At 41.8% G+C, this 16945-nt stretch overlaps 2 protein-coding genes across 3 annotated transcripts in view; both read left to right on the top strand.

Moving 5' to 3' along the window:
* The window catches only part of cep290 (centrosomal protein 290), a 28813-nt gene that overhangs the window by 9399 nt on the left and 2469 nt on the right, over positions 1 to 16945 (top strand). The window contains exons 12-47 of one of the 2 annotated variants that reach the window (XM_072662939.1): positions 260 to 432; positions 758 to 920; positions 1080 to 1180; positions 1475 to 1541; positions 1809 to 1921; positions 2126 to 2210; positions 2308 to 2438; positions 2758 to 2922; positions 3083 to 3232; positions 3351 to 3466; positions 3559 to 3661; positions 4018 to 4248; positions 4458 to 4631; positions 4733 to 4844; positions 4951 to 5156; positions 5332 to 5483; positions 5605 to 5716; positions 6408 to 6863; positions 6982 to 7146; positions 7348 to 7449; positions 7655 to 7789; positions 8152 to 8415; positions 8807 to 8914; positions 9509 to 9708; positions 10945 to 11158; positions 11267 to 11404; positions 11543 to 11764; positions 12554 to 12688; positions 12972 to 13117; positions 13442 to 13597; positions 13693 to 13816; positions 15294 to 15428; positions 15620 to 15706; positions 15830 to 15994; positions 16492 to 16614; positions 16704 to 16876. In XM_072662939.1, coding sequence (XP_072519040.1) covers positions 260 to 432; positions 758 to 920; positions 1080 to 1180; positions 1475 to 1541; positions 1809 to 1921; positions 2126 to 2210; positions 2308 to 2438; positions 2758 to 2922; positions 3083 to 3232; positions 3351 to 3466; positions 3559 to 3661; positions 4018 to 4248; positions 4458 to 4631; positions 4733 to 4844; positions 4951 to 5156; positions 5332 to 5483; positions 5605 to 5716; positions 6408 to 6863; positions 6982 to 7146; positions 7348 to 7449; positions 7655 to 7789; positions 8152 to 8415; positions 8807 to 8914; positions 9509 to 9708; positions 10945 to 11158; positions 11267 to 11404; positions 11543 to 11764; positions 12554 to 12688; positions 12972 to 13117; positions 13442 to 13597; positions 13693 to 13816; positions 15294 to 15428; positions 15620 to 15706; positions 15830 to 15994; positions 16492 to 16614; positions 16704 to 16876 — 5602 coding nt within the window. Of the gene's footprint in view, positions 1 to 259; positions 433 to 757; positions 921 to 1079; positions 1181 to 1474; positions 1542 to 1808; positions 1922 to 2125; positions 2211 to 2307; positions 2439 to 2757; positions 2923 to 3082; positions 3233 to 3350; positions 3467 to 3558; positions 3662 to 4017; positions 4249 to 4457; positions 4632 to 4732; positions 4845 to 4950; positions 5157 to 5331; positions 5484 to 5604; positions 5717 to 6407; positions 6864 to 6981; positions 7147 to 7341; positions 7450 to 7654; positions 7790 to 8151; positions 8416 to 8806; positions 8915 to 9508; positions 9709 to 10944; positions 11159 to 11266; positions 11405 to 11542; positions 11765 to 12553; positions 12689 to 12971; positions 13118 to 13441; positions 13598 to 13692; positions 13817 to 15293; positions 15429 to 15619; positions 15707 to 15829; positions 15995 to 16491; positions 16615 to 16703; positions 16877 to 16945 lie in introns of both variants that reach the window. The other variant, XM_072662938.1, reaches the window with a different exon arrangement.
* LOC140541108 (uncharacterized) lies at positions 13973 to 15248 on the top strand (the record flags this gene model as incomplete). The annotated part of the gene is made up of 1 exon (XM_072663641.1): positions 13973 to 15248. A coding segment is annotated over exon 1 (885 nt), but the record flags the coding sequence as incomplete, so codon positions are not given.

Genomic DNA, 16945 nt, shown 5'->3' with positions numbered 1-16945 from the left:
CAAACTCTGTGGCTGTAATTTAAACTTGTCTTGTTCCATTTTTGTAAACATGCATAGATTTTAACAGTATAGTAATTACCAAGTGTTTATCAAGTGTTTCTAGTGTTTCCTACAAAGTTTTAAAAATATCTAAAAGTATTATTCTATGTATTTAACTATGTATATGTGGAAAATATAATATGTATGTTGATGCTGTTTAGCCGATGGCCGTGGCAGGCTTCATGTGGAATAATGTCACTGTCTGGATGGGTTCCTGCAGGTATGGGCTCTACACTGCAGCAGAGGAAACTGGAGGAGCTGCACGCCAAGCTGCAGGCAGCGGAACGACGGGCGCAGCAAGCTGAACGCGTCGCCCACCTAGCTGAGAGCGATGCCCGTGAGAAAGACAAAGAACTGAGCGAGAGCCTTTGCCGCATCCGCCTGTATGAGACTGTAAGTGAACCCAGTGCACCACAACTCAGACTCGGTTGGCATTAGGCCTAGGTATAATAGGGAAATTATTTTGCCAATACAGATTTTTACGTTCTTTCTCCAGATTGCACATCAATTTCATCAGTTACACATGTTGTAACACACATAGCCCTGAGTACACCAAGCGCACAATGTCATAAAACATACTAGTGTAGCCTTAGCCTGACCCTACAGTGTACAGATCTATGCTGACACCATACAAGTCCTCTGCACTCCTTAGACTACGCTACATTGAGTAACAATGTTGTGGATGCACAAAATATGTATGAGTCTGGTTTCTTTTCAGGGCACTGATGGGCTGGAAGTTGCCATAGCTGAGATCAAAGAGTGCAAAAACCAGATCAGGATCCGAGACCGGGAGATAGAAGCCATGACCAAGGAGGTAAACCAACTGGAACTGAAAATCAACGACCTTCTGGATGAAAATGAAGAGCTAAGAGAGCGCCTGGGTCAGTCACATGCAGTATGATTATATATATTTCTTTTCACAGATGGTGTGCATTACGTGGGCCCTTTTCTACTCTACATGCTACACCTCTTCTTTTAAGAAATTTTAGTGTCTCTTTGTAAAAGTCTTTGCTTTATTTTTTTCTCATTGTCTGTGTTAGGAATAAATCCAAAAGAAGAAGTGGATTTGACTGAGTTCCGAAGAACAAAGGCACTAAAACAGAGACAGTACAGGGCAGAAAACCAGGTCCTGCTAAAGGAGGTAATGAAGTTTAAGCTTTAAAGCTTTTAACAACCATTTAGGGTGCAGTGTATTATTTCTGAGAATAGGTACAATATGCCATGCATTAGGGTTTAGTTTCCATTGTAAACACACTAATTAGAGCCTTTAGAACATGTGTTCTCAGGTTACAGATGGTTTCTTCTTGCTCTGATTGTGCAGTTGAAGATGGACAATTAACTTAATCATCACTGTAATAAAGCCAGAGGAAACTACACGTGTAGTATGTAATGTATGTAAACATGTGTTGTATCATTCACTTTGATTCTGTCTTAGATTGAACGTCTTGAGGAGGAGCGGCTGGAGCTGAAACAGCGGATCCGAATGTTGGTGAAAGACAAAGGTAAAGGACTTTTTCTGTAATCTTTCTCTGTTCTCTGTTCTCAGTTTTGTTACTGTGTTTTCCACCTACCAAACCTACTGTTTGCATAGTAGGTTGTACGTACACAGTGGCCAGTAAGGTAACTAGCAGTATAGACTACCAGTAATTACAATCAACAGGCATAGTTGCTAGACTGGAGTACCGTTATCATATAATAATACAGCCATTCTTGCCTCTTCTAGAAGCAGTGTGCAGCTCTTTACAGTAACTATACGTTTGTCTTTATAGGAATCACAGTGCTCAGTAGTTCACTGCTTGACGATGATGCTGATCAGGGTCCCAGCCGGTCCATTAAGGAAAGACCACACTTCAGATCTTCTGACGACGAGGTCAAACAGAAAGTAAGTCTCAAGAAAAGGAAAGACTGCTGCTTAACACATATCCACTTCAGAGTGCCACCGGACTAGCCCCAATAACTTCTTTTGCATGTCTTTTGTTTGTACATAAATAAACAGCTATCAGCCTAATACCTAACAAAATATCTACTCATAAAGAGTTGGCATCATTTGGTCATTTGAAGCTATGTTGTTGTCCTCCGTCTCCAGAATGAGTACCTGCAAAAGCAACTGAATAGGAGAGAAAAAGAGCTGGAGCTGAAGACAACAGAATCCTCACAGTTAAAAGCACAGCGTGAGTGCCACCCAAGGTTTTCTCTTGTGATGTCAAAGCTTAGCATTCATCGTTTTCGCCTTTGACTCCTACCCCATGCTCACCTTTCCGTCTGCAGTGAACGAGACGCTGAAGGAGAATAAGCAGCTGGAGCAGGACATGAAGGAGATTTTGCAGGCCATCCAGGCACAAAGCAAAGGTCTTTCTCAGAGCGGGATCAGCATCCCCAGCCTGGAGAGACTGATCAGTGTAAGTTTTTTGACCTTCTACCTCGTCTGTGTATCAAAATATAATGAGCTAATCAAGCATTTATAAGATATATTATGAATTTTGTTCAATATAGAAGATAATGTGCCCAAATTACACAAATTACAATTTAAAACCATGGTGTTTGTGCCACCTGTACCATGTACGACAGATTTATCACAATACATCAGAAGATAATGGGATTACATTACAACACTTTAACATTAATTATATTAAAGCAATAAAGTAAATAAAAGGTTTGAGTTTAAATTGTTAATTAATTATGGACGTTTTTTTTCACCCTATGCATTGCTATGTCCAGGCTCTGGAAATGAAGTATTCAGAAGGGAAGGTCGATGTAAGCGCACATCTGAGGGCACAGGTGGACCAACTGACCGGCAGGAATGAGGAATTGAGGCAGGAAATGAAGGCAGCTAGAGAGGAAGCAGCAAACACACTTTCTCAACTAATGAAGGCCAGTGACAAGGTATGTCTCAGGCTGTTCTGTGGTGACATAGGACTGAACTTAAATTAGAAATCCAGTGTCATTAAAGTCACTTGTAAAACCAGAGTTCAAAAGAGGCTGTAAAATTGTTTATGGCATGATTTTGTAATGGTTGTTTATTTGTATCATTTCTTCTGGTCAGATTGCACGCTTGGAGAGTGAGATTGAGGCAGTAAGGCTGTCAGATGGTGCAGCTGTACCTCATAAGACTCTCCCATTACCTGAGGAAATGGCACCAACCAGTGTGCAGACCATTAACTCTCTCAATGAGTACATGGTCCAGCTGTTACAGGTGTGCATCAGACCTCCCAAATAGTCCAGCATTTGACTGTCCTAAAATAGCAGCATGTTTTCGGATTGCTTAAAAGGTCTAATTGAATTCATATTATTTGGTATTAATTTACTTTTAGGAGCTTAAAAACAAAGAGGACTCTAGCAAGCAGCTTGGTCTGGCCTTGGAAGAGTACAAGAGGAAATTTGCGGTCATACGCCACCAACAGGGGCTACTGTACAAAGAATATCAAAGGTTTGTGCAGCCTATGAGGCAGTTTAGATAAGGAGTGCAAAACATGCAATTGTATGTTTTTTTTATGTGAGCTGTCTTCACTTTTGCTTTAGTGAAAAGGAGGCTTGGCAGAAGGAGAGAGACTCTTTTGCTGAAGTGAAAGCCAAAATGGATGAACAAAAGGAGGTGGATGCAGTGAAGATCAAAGAGTATCATGTAAGCATGTTTGGTCAGATGTTTCATGATCTGATCCGTCCAAGTCTTGACATCTCTATCTGCACCAAGGAAAGAGTAGATCAGATCTTCTGTAACTGTTATTTTACACTTTGCTTAGATCTTGTATCTCCATTTTTGCCTATTTTTTTATTTTTGACATGATCTGAATGTGGCAGCTGTTCTTTACATTGTGTCAAAATTTTACCAATAGAAATGATTGGCCCAATAGAAATTATCCTCAATTTTGGATATATATATATTAGGAAAATTATTTAATGTAATATTTTATGTAATGTTTTCTTTACATTGAATTCATTCGCTGTGTTCCTGTGGTTTACTGTTACATGGATTCTTAGAACTGGCTGGAGGCTCTGGAGAAGGACCCGGTTGAGATCAGGAGGCAGGTTTCTGAGACTGCCCGTAAGATGACCGTGCTCAGAGTGAATGAGAAGTCCCTGAGCCGTCATTACACCACCCTGCTGGAACAGGAGCAGCACCTGAGGAAAGAGAATAACAAGCTGAAGAATGACTTTGTCCAAATGGAAGCTGCAGTCACTGAGAGGATTGGCTATCTACAGAGATTCAAGGTGTGGCATTCTCATATCATTAACAACAGCTGTTAACGTTCATGTCATTCATGTCAAATTTGCATATCTGAGAGAAAATTTGATGCCAAAAGCACCTTCTGAAGCTGACGTGACAGGGCCATGGAAATGTACTGTGACTAATGAACATGCAGCTTGTAAAAAAATCTAAATGTACATTGGACTACAAATGATTGTGTTTACTTTGGCAGGAGATGGCTGCGTTCAAAATGGCAGCTCTTCAAAAAGCTCTTGATGACAGTGTTCCATCGTCTGAGTTGGAAAGGGCGAACAAGCAGTACAATGATCTGACCATCAAATACAGAGATCTCCTTCAGAAGGACAATCACCTTGTGCAGAGGACCACCAGTCTAGAACATATGGAGGTATAGGGATGAGTGATATTTCCGTGATTTTTGTTGTTGTTGTTATGATTCTTTGCTTTGAGCTTTGATAACAAAGACTTTTCACTGTCATCTGGTTTCAGAATGAAAACGTCTCCCTCCATGAGCGCATCGGTTCAGTCAACAAGGAACTCGAGATCACAAAAGAGAAGCTACACACTCTAGAGCAAGCCTGGGAACACATCAACGCCACTGGTAAAGCCCAGTGACACTCTCTGAAAAATTATTTTCAAAACTATTTGAAAAAATTAAATCCCAGTGGTCCCAAATTTACACCCGATGTGGATGTCTGTATGTGCAGGTGGAGAGAGCAGTATGGATAAGGCAGCGAAGGCCCTAGCTAACAGTGAGATTGTGTCTGTGTCTAAACGCATCACCACGCTGGAGATGAAGGAGCTGAACGAGAGGCAGAGAGCTGAGCATGCACAGAAGATGTATGAGCACCTGAGGAACTCCCTCAAACAGGTGGAGGAGCGCAACTTTGAGCTGGAGGGAAAGTTTGCAGAGGTGAGTCTACAGCCTGACACTTATAAAATCAGAAGACACCAGTGGAAAAGTGTCTGTGAGAGCTTTTTTCCCACCAAGTCAGTGTTTGTAGTGATTACTGATGTTTACCAACACGGCATAAACCACAGCGCTGTAAAAGTCTTTTGTTAGTCATCTGTAACGTGTGTGTTTCCAGATGGCCAAACAGAATCTGGAAGCCCAGCGAATCGAGCGTGAGCTACGTGATGACCTTGCTGACAGTGTTAGTAAAGAAGTGAGTGATGCAGACCGGCGGCGCATTACAGAGCTTGAGAAAATTGAAGCCCAGCTCAGGATTGAGGCATCCAAGTAAGATCAAAGCAGCATTGTAAATAGTAATAGTAGCAATGAATTTTATCTTCCTATTATAAGAATTTAGTATGTTCTCTCTAGTATTATTTTGGGTTCTGACTGACTGTGATCTGCACAGGTTACGAGAGGTTTCAGACGTGGCCAAAATGCAAGTTTCTGCACTGGAAGCCAGGCAGCAATGCAGAGAAAAGGAGGTAGAGGGTCTCCGAAGGCAGGTGCTCGACTATCATGTAAGACATTAGTTCCTAAACAGTGGTATATGGCTGAGAAGCTGATTTGCATAGTTAAGCATGATTTTTTTTTTGGACACGGATGTTCAAATGCATTTTTCGAGTTTTGGGATAAGGCAAATGTAGTTTGGAATAAAAAAGAAAGATATATTGCTTGTCATTTAAAAAATATTTTCTTTGATAAACATACAACAGCAGGAACTGCAGACATCAGATCACAAGCACCTGATATTATCCAGTTAAAATGGCTTTCTACTAGATTCTGAAGCATTGCTTTAAGGATTTGATTGCAATCAGTGATGAGCGTTAGTGAGGTCAGGATGTTGTATGATCACCATCCCACCTAATCCTCGAACACCCAGCTCATTCCAAAAGTATAAAAGGAGCACCATCTTCATTCCAGAAAACAGTGTTCCACTGCTCCACAGCTCAATGCTAGCGGCTTTATACCCCTCTAGTCCGCATCTGGTATTAAACATGGTGCAAATAGGTTCATGTTTATCTGCTCCAGGGAGTCCTATTCTATTCTCAGTACTTTTCTACAGGGACTAGACAAGATGTGTGTGCATTTGTCAGCAGTGGATGGAGCTTAAAGTAGCTGAATGCAGTGTAGGTTGTAGTGAATATTTACAGATGAGAGACCGGTAAGAAACTCCCTTTATAACATTACCCTCACTATGTCCATGGCCAGGCTCAGTCTGATGAGAAGGCCCTAATCGCCAAGCTCCACCAGCACATCGTGGCCCTTCAGCTGAGTGAGACAGCAGCCATCAGCAAGCTGGAGGCCTCCACTGCCCGCCTGCAGAAGTTGGAAGCACAGAAGCTGCGTGCAGAGCAGCAGCTGGACACTCAGCAGCAGGCTTTGTGGCATGCACGGCAAGAAGGGCGTCAGCGTGCCCGTCACCTCCGCCATGCCCTGCAGTCTCTGCGCACACAGTTCTCTGGAGCTCTGCCACTTGCCCAGCAGGAGAAGTTCTCTAACACCATGCTGCAGCTGCAGGAGGACAGACTGAAGGCCAGAAAGGATGCACGAAGGGCACAGGAGGAGCGCAGGACAGCCGAGGGGAGAGCACAGGAACTGGAACTTCGGCTAAAAGGTCTGGAGGAGCTCATGGCCACACTGAAGGATGCTAAAGGAGCACAGAAGGTACTCCATAGAGAGTTAGGGATAAACTTATTGAAAGATACTTGGAAATAACACAAGTTTTTCATCAATGAGGACTTATTTTATATTAGCTATATGTTTCCCTTCCTGACCTGCATAGGTGAGTGAGTGGCATAAGAAGCTGGAGGAAGCTCGTCTGCAGGAACTGAGGAAGAACAGGGAGCTAGGAGCTCAGAGAGAGGAGATCAGGTACCTGAAGAACATGGTAGCTGAGCAGGAAAACATCATCAACAGCCTAGAGGAAGAACTGGTTCAACAGAACAATGTAAGGCTGGCATTTGCTTTTTAAGTATTTTAGTAGAGAATCATCACCATAATAGACGTAATGTGGGGCTACATCGGTACCACATTTAAGACATGTCCAGAAAGCATGCATTCAGGTTTTAGCAGAGCGTATATATATTTTTGACTTTGTTTTAGTTTTGAGGTGAAAGTGAAACAGTGTGTTCCTCTCAATCAGCTACAGGAAGAGCGGCAGCTCTCTTGGGATCAGAGGGAGGTGGAGCTGGAGCGGCAACTGGATGCGTATGAGAAACAACAGAGCCAAATTATTGGCTCTGCACAAAAGGTGCTGTTTGTAATTGACTCAGCCTGTGGCCAGTTGGTTCACATCAGAATCATAACATAGCCTGTTTTATTTGATAGGCTGTTTTATTTTTTGTGGACATCTTGTCTTAGTTGACAATCTAGAGTTCTCTTTCCATTACATCAGTAGGCTTAAGACATTGCTGCTGACGTAAAATTTGTGTCTTTATTTGTTTTGCTGGTTTTAGTTTGAAGAAGCAACAGGTTCTTTGCCAGATCCAAACCAGCCTCTTTCCCACCAACTGGACCATGCACTGAGTAAAATTAAAGAACATGTTCGCACCATTCTGGAGACTCAAGCCACCTGCAAAACTCTTGAGGAGGTCAGTAGTATCATCTTAATTTGTATCTCCATTTCCGATGTTTTTCACCATCATTTGAATCCGGCAGTTGTGTCAAAATTTCATGATAAATTGAAATTCTCTAAAATGACTTGGACTTAAATCTTTTTACACTGACTTCCATTAAAAGTTAAGGTTTTGGATGATCGCAACAAGATACTAATAAACAGTGTGAGGGCCGATTCATTGAACTGACACATCTCTGTAGAAAATCTGAATATCATTCGAATGGATTTGGCTCCACCTATCTGCATTTAGAGGTATTCACAACCATCCAGTAAATGACTATTGTTTCATGCCATGATTTTGATTGATGTACTTCATTGTTTTTGTTGTGTGAGCAGAAGCTGAAAGAGAAGGAGGCAGCGCTGTGGCGCTCAGAGCAGAACGTTCTGGCGCGAGATCGGGTCATCAATGAGCTACGGCTCCGCCTCCCAGCCGCTGCGGAGCGGGAAAGGCTCCTCGCTGACCTTAGCAAGCAGGAGGACTTGGACAGCCAGCCAGCCCTGAAGATCGCCCATCAGACCATCAGCAACCTGCAGGGCCGTCTAGACCAGAAAGAGGATGTTCTTAAGAAGTACCAGAACCTTCTAGCCAAGGCCAGACAGGTACTTAAAGAAGCCCTCATTCATATAATTGTCAAACTCTGTTTATCATTAGCAACATTCAAATTTTGAGGGATGTTCTGATGTAAACCAGACATATAGAATTGAATTTAGTGATTAAATGTTCAGTTGTGCCTTTTGCTTGTATACATACTACTGCAATTCCAGTAGTCAGCCAATGCAGTTCCCAAAACCTCTGTCATCAAATTACCACAGAATATCAAAAACACAATGTTCCAAGAAGAAGTCAGTGTTGCTTAAAGTACAAGTAATGAGTATCTGCCTACATTCTTTAGGTGTGCATTTGATTTGGTAACATGTGGCATGAGTTCTTGGGCCATGTGTTGTACCAAGTGATCTTTCAAAGCTGAAAACCTGTCTATATTTCTAACAGGAGCAGGAGGAAACATCAAAAAAGCACGAGGAGGAAGTGAGGAACCTTCACCAGAAGTTGGACATGCACACAGACACATCTCTGGACTGCTTCAGACAAACTGCTCTGGTGAGCTTCTGCTCTCAATCTTAGAAATGGCTGAACACATTTACATTTACATTTACATTTATGGCATCTTATCCAGAGCGACTTACAAGGTTACTCGTATTACAGAGGTGGGCCAATACATTGTTAGGAGTCTTGTCCAAGGACTCTTATTGGTGTAGCGCAGCATAGTCACCCAGACCGGGAATCGAACCCCAGTCTCCCACATGGTGTCGTAGCTCACTGGCAGGTAGTGGTGTTCTCTGTTGCGCCACACCAACCACATGTACACATGAACACCATACAGTATAGGCCTGATGTGGTCACAAGAGCATAATCAGGCATGAGGTACTCCTTTGCCAGTTCAATTTCAAACCACTTGTCTCCATGGTAAAGGTTTTAGCCGGAATTAAAGGCAGTATAGCCTTTAATTATGAAAATAAGCTCCTATGTAAACAGTACAATTTAACTTATTTGGCTCTTATGTCTGGATTCCCAAATGGCAAACACTATTATTTTCCACATAAATAGGTTTAAAATAATAAGACAGGCTTCTGCCGTCAGTGTATTCGCATCATATTACCCATTAGATTTATTGCTTATGTCTGCACTCTGTAGGAGCTAATGAAGAAACCCACCATCTCCGTGCCGACCACAAAGCAGCTGGCACGTCTGGCCGAGATGGAGCAGACGGTTGCAGAGCAGGACACATCTCTGTCATCACTAACACACAAGCTGAAGATGCTGACTGCTGAGCTGGAGAAACAGAGACAGGCCACAGCATCTCAGGCAAAAGATCACACAGCACAAACAGCCAAGTGAGTCTGACATATGCAACAGCATATGGGTAGCTGACCAGCCTCACACTGTCCAAAAGCTGTTTGACCTGACCGTGCATTAAGTCTAGTCATGTGTTAGTTCAAAGGACAGGATAATGAATCTTAGATTTATGACACATTACACAGATATAAACAACTGAGTCACACATGAGTCACATAGCAGGCATATATAAACCTAATTACAATGAGACAAAGCTCTTTTTTTCCATAACAGGGACAATATATTCAAAATACAGAAACCAATATATAAAAATGGCCCTTTTTTAAAAAATTACAAAAATTACAAAACAACTGTGTCAGTACAAAAATTTACTAAAAATTCTGAACTGAATACAAAACAGAAGTAAATATTCCACAACAAACTATGCTTATAAAAATATACTAATAAATAGGTTACCAGTTTTAAGCTAAAACTGATTACGGTTAAATTGGGGTAGCTAATTATTAAAAAGAAAGGAAGCGGAAGAGTAAAAGGAAGGTCTTATATATGCTAGCCATTTAGACCAAATCTTAAGCTTTCTCAAGCTTTAGGTTATCTTTTCCTTAATATAACTGTTGTGAGCAATGTCATACCAGTCAAGCAATTGAGCAGGCTCAGTAGACAGCCATTTACCAGTGATTACTTTCTTACTTGCAGATAGCAAGGCCCTATTTCTTATCATTTTGACAAACATCCAAGTAGAGATTTCTTAAGTAAAGAAAGCCAAAGTCAAAGGGTACATTCGTCTGAAATACGGTACAGACAGCCTGATGGATAGCCTTCCAATACTCAGACAGTACAGTACATTCCCAAAAGTCATGAAAATGATTTGTATTGTCTGAGCCACACATTGTTCAGCAGCTAGATCCTAGACCTTGATGCTGTGTAATAAACAATCTGATTTAATGTTTTTTTGTGATCAAGGGCAGTAATAGAAATGATTGTAATAGATGTAATGATTGTGTAATAGATGATGATTATGGAATTCTAAAGATGAAAAGTATAAATTGTTACTGTATGTATTATATAAAACTACGAACGTGATATGTGGGTTTAATATTATAGGAATATGTGGCACATAGACCTACATTTAAAAGGTTTTTTTATCTTTAATGAGGAGCCCTGCAGCCACGTCCTCAAACATGTCAAGGGGCATGTTTGGCTAAAGTAGAATCTATATGATATTGATATTGAATCAGCAGTTTTGGTGTTGTTCAATTTGCTGTTTCATCCAGGCTGGAGGAGAGACATGCATCTCAGATGAAAGCTGTGTCTCAGGAGACAGATGAACTGAGATCCCAGTTGTCTCAGATGGAGAAAGAGCTGCAGTACCTACGTACCGAGCTGGAGGCCCAGAAAGAGGCAAATGTGCGCTCACCAAGTAATACCATGAAGAACCTGGTTGAGCGTCTAAAGGCCCAACTGGCTCTTAAGGAGAAGCAACAGAAGGTATGTTACAGAAAACAGATGAGAATATCACTTATATAACCTATAGAACAAAGTTTGCATATAGGGAAGATCTTGTCAGTTTATGTATGATCTTTATTGTGCATGCAGGCTCTCAGTAAAGCTCTTCTGGAGCTTCGTGCAGAGATGACTTCCCATGCTGAGCAACAGATCATTGCAAACGCAGACCAAAAGGAGGAGTCCCTCAATATTCAGCAGATTGTGGACAAGCAAACCAAGGAGCTGAAGGTCAGTACTCTAGAAACAGATGGTGGCTGTTCAGGTCGGCATTCTTTTTCGCAAAAGACATCGGAACAGTCATCAGGAAAAGTATCTGTAATATGTCAAGTTTATTTATTTATTTTGTACTTGTGCTTTCACTGACAGACCCGCGTGAAGGAGCTGAGTGAGGAGCTGCAGGCCTGGAAGGAGAACGGGCGGGCAGCAAAAACCAGAGAGGGCTCTCTGAAAGAGGAGCTGGAGAGCCTCAGCAGGGAGCTGCAGAAGAGTCAGAAGAGCCAGAGTAGACTGCAGAGCGAGAGAGATGCCCTGGAAGAGCAGCTGGAAGAGCTCAAACAGAAAGTCAAGAGACTCAGCAGTGGCCTGCAGGTCAGGCAGGATGGCATTAGTGTCCCACAGATGATCTAAATGATTCTTTATCCTATTGTAGCTATATATGACATAATAGGTTATTTTAGGGGGGGTTCAATCATTTTTTACAATTTCTGCACAATTAAATCAATAAAATGTAATTATAATCTAAATGAAGACTTCCAAGTGGTGGAACCATCAGTGGCCCCATCGTTGGAAAAATGCAAGTTTGATCCCTGGGGTGCCACAGCCTGCCGTAGCTGGGGATCTGAGTGTGATTGGCTCTGCACTCTCTGGGTGGTTCCACACCAAGTGCTAAATGATATGTTAGTTGAAAACCTCACATGATGTGATGTCTTACTGGTAATTTGTGGTAGTACAGAAACTGGCTACTGTTTCTACTGGCTGCTTTGCTTTGTGGACACACAAACTCCTGGATCACCACTGTAAAGATATCAGTACATTTCTCTACAGTAAAAACCCACTCTGAATATTTTTGTCAGTGGTTTGTCAGTGAATTATGAGGAATGTTGAAAATCTGTGGAATTCCAAAACAGACATCTCATCTGAATGGTGTCTGCTAGCATAGTGGCTCCCTTTTACAGCATTGAATATGTCTAGACAACACTCTGCTATTCATCCATTTGTTTCCTCTCTGACCTTTCTAAGAGTATGACTTCCAGAAAGAGAATGTTGGGATTAATTGTACATTGATGAGAAAAAAAATGAAATATATGTAATGTATTAAGTGTGTGTGTGTGTGTGTGTGTGTGTGTGTGTGTGTGTGTGTGTGTGTGTGTGTTGCAGAGTCAAACTGAAGGTGAAGTTAAGGGCCCCTCTATAGAGGCGCTACAGAAGAAGATCCGTAGGCTGGAGTCTGAGCTGGACAGAAAGAGTGTGCTGGAGCCTGCAGAAAGAAAAACCACGGTGAAGGATGACAAGGTGAGCACACAAAGTCGTTCTAAGTCTTTGAAGAGTCACCGTAAACAGGATTAGTAAGAAATATGTAAAATGAAATCTTAAGATTAGCAATACTTTTTAGCAACCAAAGTAAACAAGACCAATATGTATTGAATTGAATAAATAGCAGCACAAGCTAGAAACTAAATAATGTTACAGAGAATTGGTGATTATGTTCTAAAGTAAAAATGTTTAAAATATAAGACAATTGTAAATATAAGTGAAACTTGTTTAGCACACAATTCCTTGATTTTTGTCCTTGTAGTCCTCTAAAGAAGAACTGGTGAGATGGGAAGAAGGAAAGAAATGGCAGGCCAAGATGGAGAAAGTCCGGAACATTTTGAAGGAGAAGGAAAAAGAAACTGACTCCCTGTCCAAACAGCTAACTACCATTAAAGAGCTCTATGGAAGGTCAGAAAACTTTTATTATTTTTTTTTGTGATCAAGAATTTTAATCTCATAAAGCAACATGGGGATAGGGGGCAACAGACAGCAAAAAGCACACATAAGAGACATGGACAGTTACAATGACCATAGGTACAACATTACAAAATTAATTATAATTTAATTTAAAAAATGGATAAAAAATGTGCATATTCAACATATACCTATATACCTGTACCTATCCAAAACTTCTGTTTGTTTTTGATTAAAATACAAAACTACTTGATTATGAAAATGCAGCTCTGTAAGATCTGACTAACACTGCTGGTGCTTTGCCTCATTTGTCTGCAGGTTGGAGCAAGAGAAAGTGGGCCTGCAGAAGAAGCTGAAAAGTCGTGTTGTGACTGCGGATCAGGTGGTTGGCGCACGGACCCTTGAGGCTGACAAAGAGATGGAGATGCTGAAGAAAAGGAACTGTGAGCTGGAGCAGCAGATTGAAATAATGAAGTATGATTTGACTTAAGATAATATTTTCTTTCCTGAGATGAGATCAGTGGTTGTTATCTAAGGGCTATAAAATGAATTGCATTTCTACTCTACAGACAGCAACAGGCTTTACCACGGGATTCTGCCATGGAGGACATGAACATTAGGAACCGCTATCTAGAGGAGAGGCTTCACTCTCTAGAATCTCAGCTGGCAAAAGAGCCTCCTTCCAGGCCATCTGTAAGTACCCCTTTTCAATTCCTTTCTCTCACAATTTATTATACATACACCCTTTCTACTTTGCACCATCACTAATGCCAGGCATGAGCTAGAGCAGTGTAAAGCCCCTCGGCATTGAGCTGTGGAGCAGGGGAACTGTGTTCTCTGAAAGGATGGTGCTCCATCCAATACTTTTGGAATGAGTTGGGGATGAGGTGTGATGGTGATCATCCAGCATCCTGACCTCACCAGTGCCCTCCGAAATCTAGTTGAAAGCCAACAAACGTTACTCTTATTCCCAATACTTTTGTACATATAGTGTAATTGAAATGAATCACTTTTCACTTATTTCATTCCTGATCAATTCTCATTAAAAGAACACTTCACTGATGTGGCTAATAATGTGCAAAAAGGGGGCATCAAGCAAAACAATTAGGCTGTGATTAAGTTGTCCTCACTACCTTTCATTATTTATGGGCCACGTTAGCATCACTGGCTGAAGAGTTCCTTTAACTCTTCTTCAATTTACTTTTCTTCTTCTTCAACTTTTTTTTGCGATTATGAGGAGATGATAGCTGATTCTAGTGCAGTGCTAAGAATGCAAACAGTCACCGTGAGTGCGACCAAAACCAATGCAGTTCATCAGGCAGCTGCAGAAGAGAGTGGAGTTCACGAACAGGAGGACAAATTAATCCCTGGAGATGAGACTGGGGCAGCGCAGGAAGAGGACGGAGCCATAGCAAATGACAAAGAAAAGCAGCTTGCAACAGATGCAGAAATAAAAGACACTGAGGAGGAGGAAAAGAAAACAGAGACAGGGGGACAGCAGGAATCACCAGAACCAGAGAAGCCAGAGGAGGAACCTAAACAACAAGGACAGGATGAGAAAGAGCAGGGCGAAGCTGACCAGCATGCAAAGGAGACAGAAACATCAGCACAGGACTTGCAGAGATCTACAGAGTCTAAGAACGATAAGGAGAAAGAGTCTGAAGCGGAGAGTCTCTCAGCTGAGCAGCAAAGACTCAGCACTTTAGAGGATGGAGCCACATATGAAGAAGCAGTCATGGAGAAAACTGTAGAGACCGGCATCGCAAAACATCAAGAGCAGCCATGTGCTGTTGTTCCAAAGCACCAGAACTTTCCTGACCCACCAGAGCGCAGATTTCCACTTACAGCCAGAGCTCTTAGACTGTTGCCACCGAGAGGTGCCAAGACTGATGGAAGAAAATGGGGGAGGCATAGCAAAGTGAATCCACCAGAGTCTCGCAAGGTACTTCACCTTAGGGTGTTCCACAAGAGAACCAACGCAGCTCTTGAAAGTCAGCCCCGTAGTTCCGTAGGCCTCCTGCTTGCATTCCTTTTGTCCCAGAGCTGTGCATCTTGCTGTACTGTAGCAGCCATTGTTATATTTTTGTCAAACCCTGATCCCAGAGCATTACTCATTTTATTTACACTAATTTGTTGTTGTGTTAAATGTGATGTATCATTTGCTGCACAGACATCAGGCAGGGGCTCTGGTACACCGTCACAGAGGGAGCATGAGCTACAGAAGGAGAACCTCAAACTGTCCACTGAGAACCTGGAGCTTCGCTTTCAGCTAGAGCAGGCCAACAAAGACCTGCCGCGTCTTAAGGTACAGCCAAGTTTCTAATAAAATGCACCATTCAAAAGGTCCTAAGAATGTGCCAGTTGCCATGACCTTACACCTCCTAGCTTTTATTCATATTGAGCAAGATTATTTGAGGTATTTCACCAACAATGTTTACTAACATTTACTGCGTACAGTGCAGTTACACAGTTATTCATGTTATTCTAAATTAACAGGATCAGGTTTCTGACCTCAAGGAAATGTGTGATGTGCTCAAAAAGGAAAAAGCTGAGGTGGAGAAGAGATTTGGGCATGTCCGTGGGGTAGGATGCACTAATTTCTGTTAAGAATCTGTTCTTTGTGATGCTTATGTCAGTATGATCAATAGTAATTTGGCTAGAAAATGCTTACCCATCAACACTAACCATTGGCTCTTTCTCAAGCAGTCTGGACGAAGTGGAAAGACCGTTCCTGAGCTGGAGAAGACAATTGCACTGATGAAGAAAGTGGTGGAGAAGGTGCAAAGAGAGAACGAGAGTCTTAAAAAGAGCTCAGCCACTACAACGCAAGAGCAGCTCACCACTCTGGAACGGGAACATGAGAAATTCAAGGTTAGTTTTGTGGGGGAAAAATACACAGTTGTACTTTTTTCCTCAAATATTGTTGATCAGCCGAGGCATGTTTGGCGTCTGAAAGTTGCTTCTTCAGGTTTGCAATGTAGCTACACTGCTAATGTAAAGCAGTGGTGAGGAACTGCGAAGTTCTGGAGGGCCAGAATCCTGCGCAGTTTGCTGCTTTTCCTGCGGAAGCACACCTGATTTAACATATTGGTTAATTGTCAGGTTTAGTTAGGTGTGTTAAAGCAGAGAAATCAGCAAACTGTGCTGGACTCTTACCCTTAGTTTCCCACCACTGTATTAAAGCATATTCCTGCCATTAAACACTGTGCAAAAAAGCATTATACACTTTCCTTAAATCAGTTTTGTTAAGTAATCTAACAGATATTTTGTAAGGACTTGCTTATGTGATTTCTTGAAGCATGAAACTGTGATTTCACCAGACTGTTGCTTTAAATTTATGTCACTGCATCACTGTCTTTTTGGTACAGGCTGAATATGACAAGATGAAGGAGAAAATGGAGGTTCATCTGACTTCAAGGCTTGAATCAAAAACGAAAGGAATGGAGAAAATAGTGATGGAAAATGAGCGACTGCGCAGAGATATCAGAAAGGTCTTTTTCGCATTCATTAGACTGGAGTGTACTTGTACTTAAACGAGTCCTAAATTAGATTGTAAGAGTGGCTTTGTTCTCCAATACAGGAATCTGAGGCTGTAGAAAAGCTGAGAGTAGAAAAGACCAGCCTGGAGGTAAAAAATGAGAAGCTGACAGCAGAGCTTGAGGAAACCATCCAGAAACTCGTACTAGCTCAGTCCAAGGGGCCTTCTTTAGAGAAGGCAGACAGCAAGAGCTGGAAATCAACAGTTGTGACAAGGTAGGATTCTTACTGTAATTGATTTTACTTCCGTTCTCTCTAATATTTGTTTTGTTCCCTCCAGTTTGT

Source organism: Salminus brasiliensis, chromosome 19 (genome assembly GCF_030463535.1).
Source record: "Salminus brasiliensis chromosome 19, fSalBra1.hap2, whole genome shotgun sequence".
In the NCBI taxonomy this organism is placed as follows: domain Eukaryota; kingdom Metazoa; phylum Chordata; class Actinopteri; order Characiformes; family Bryconidae; genus Salminus; species Salminus brasiliensis.
This window is presented reverse-complemented; position numbering and strand designations above follow the sequence as displayed.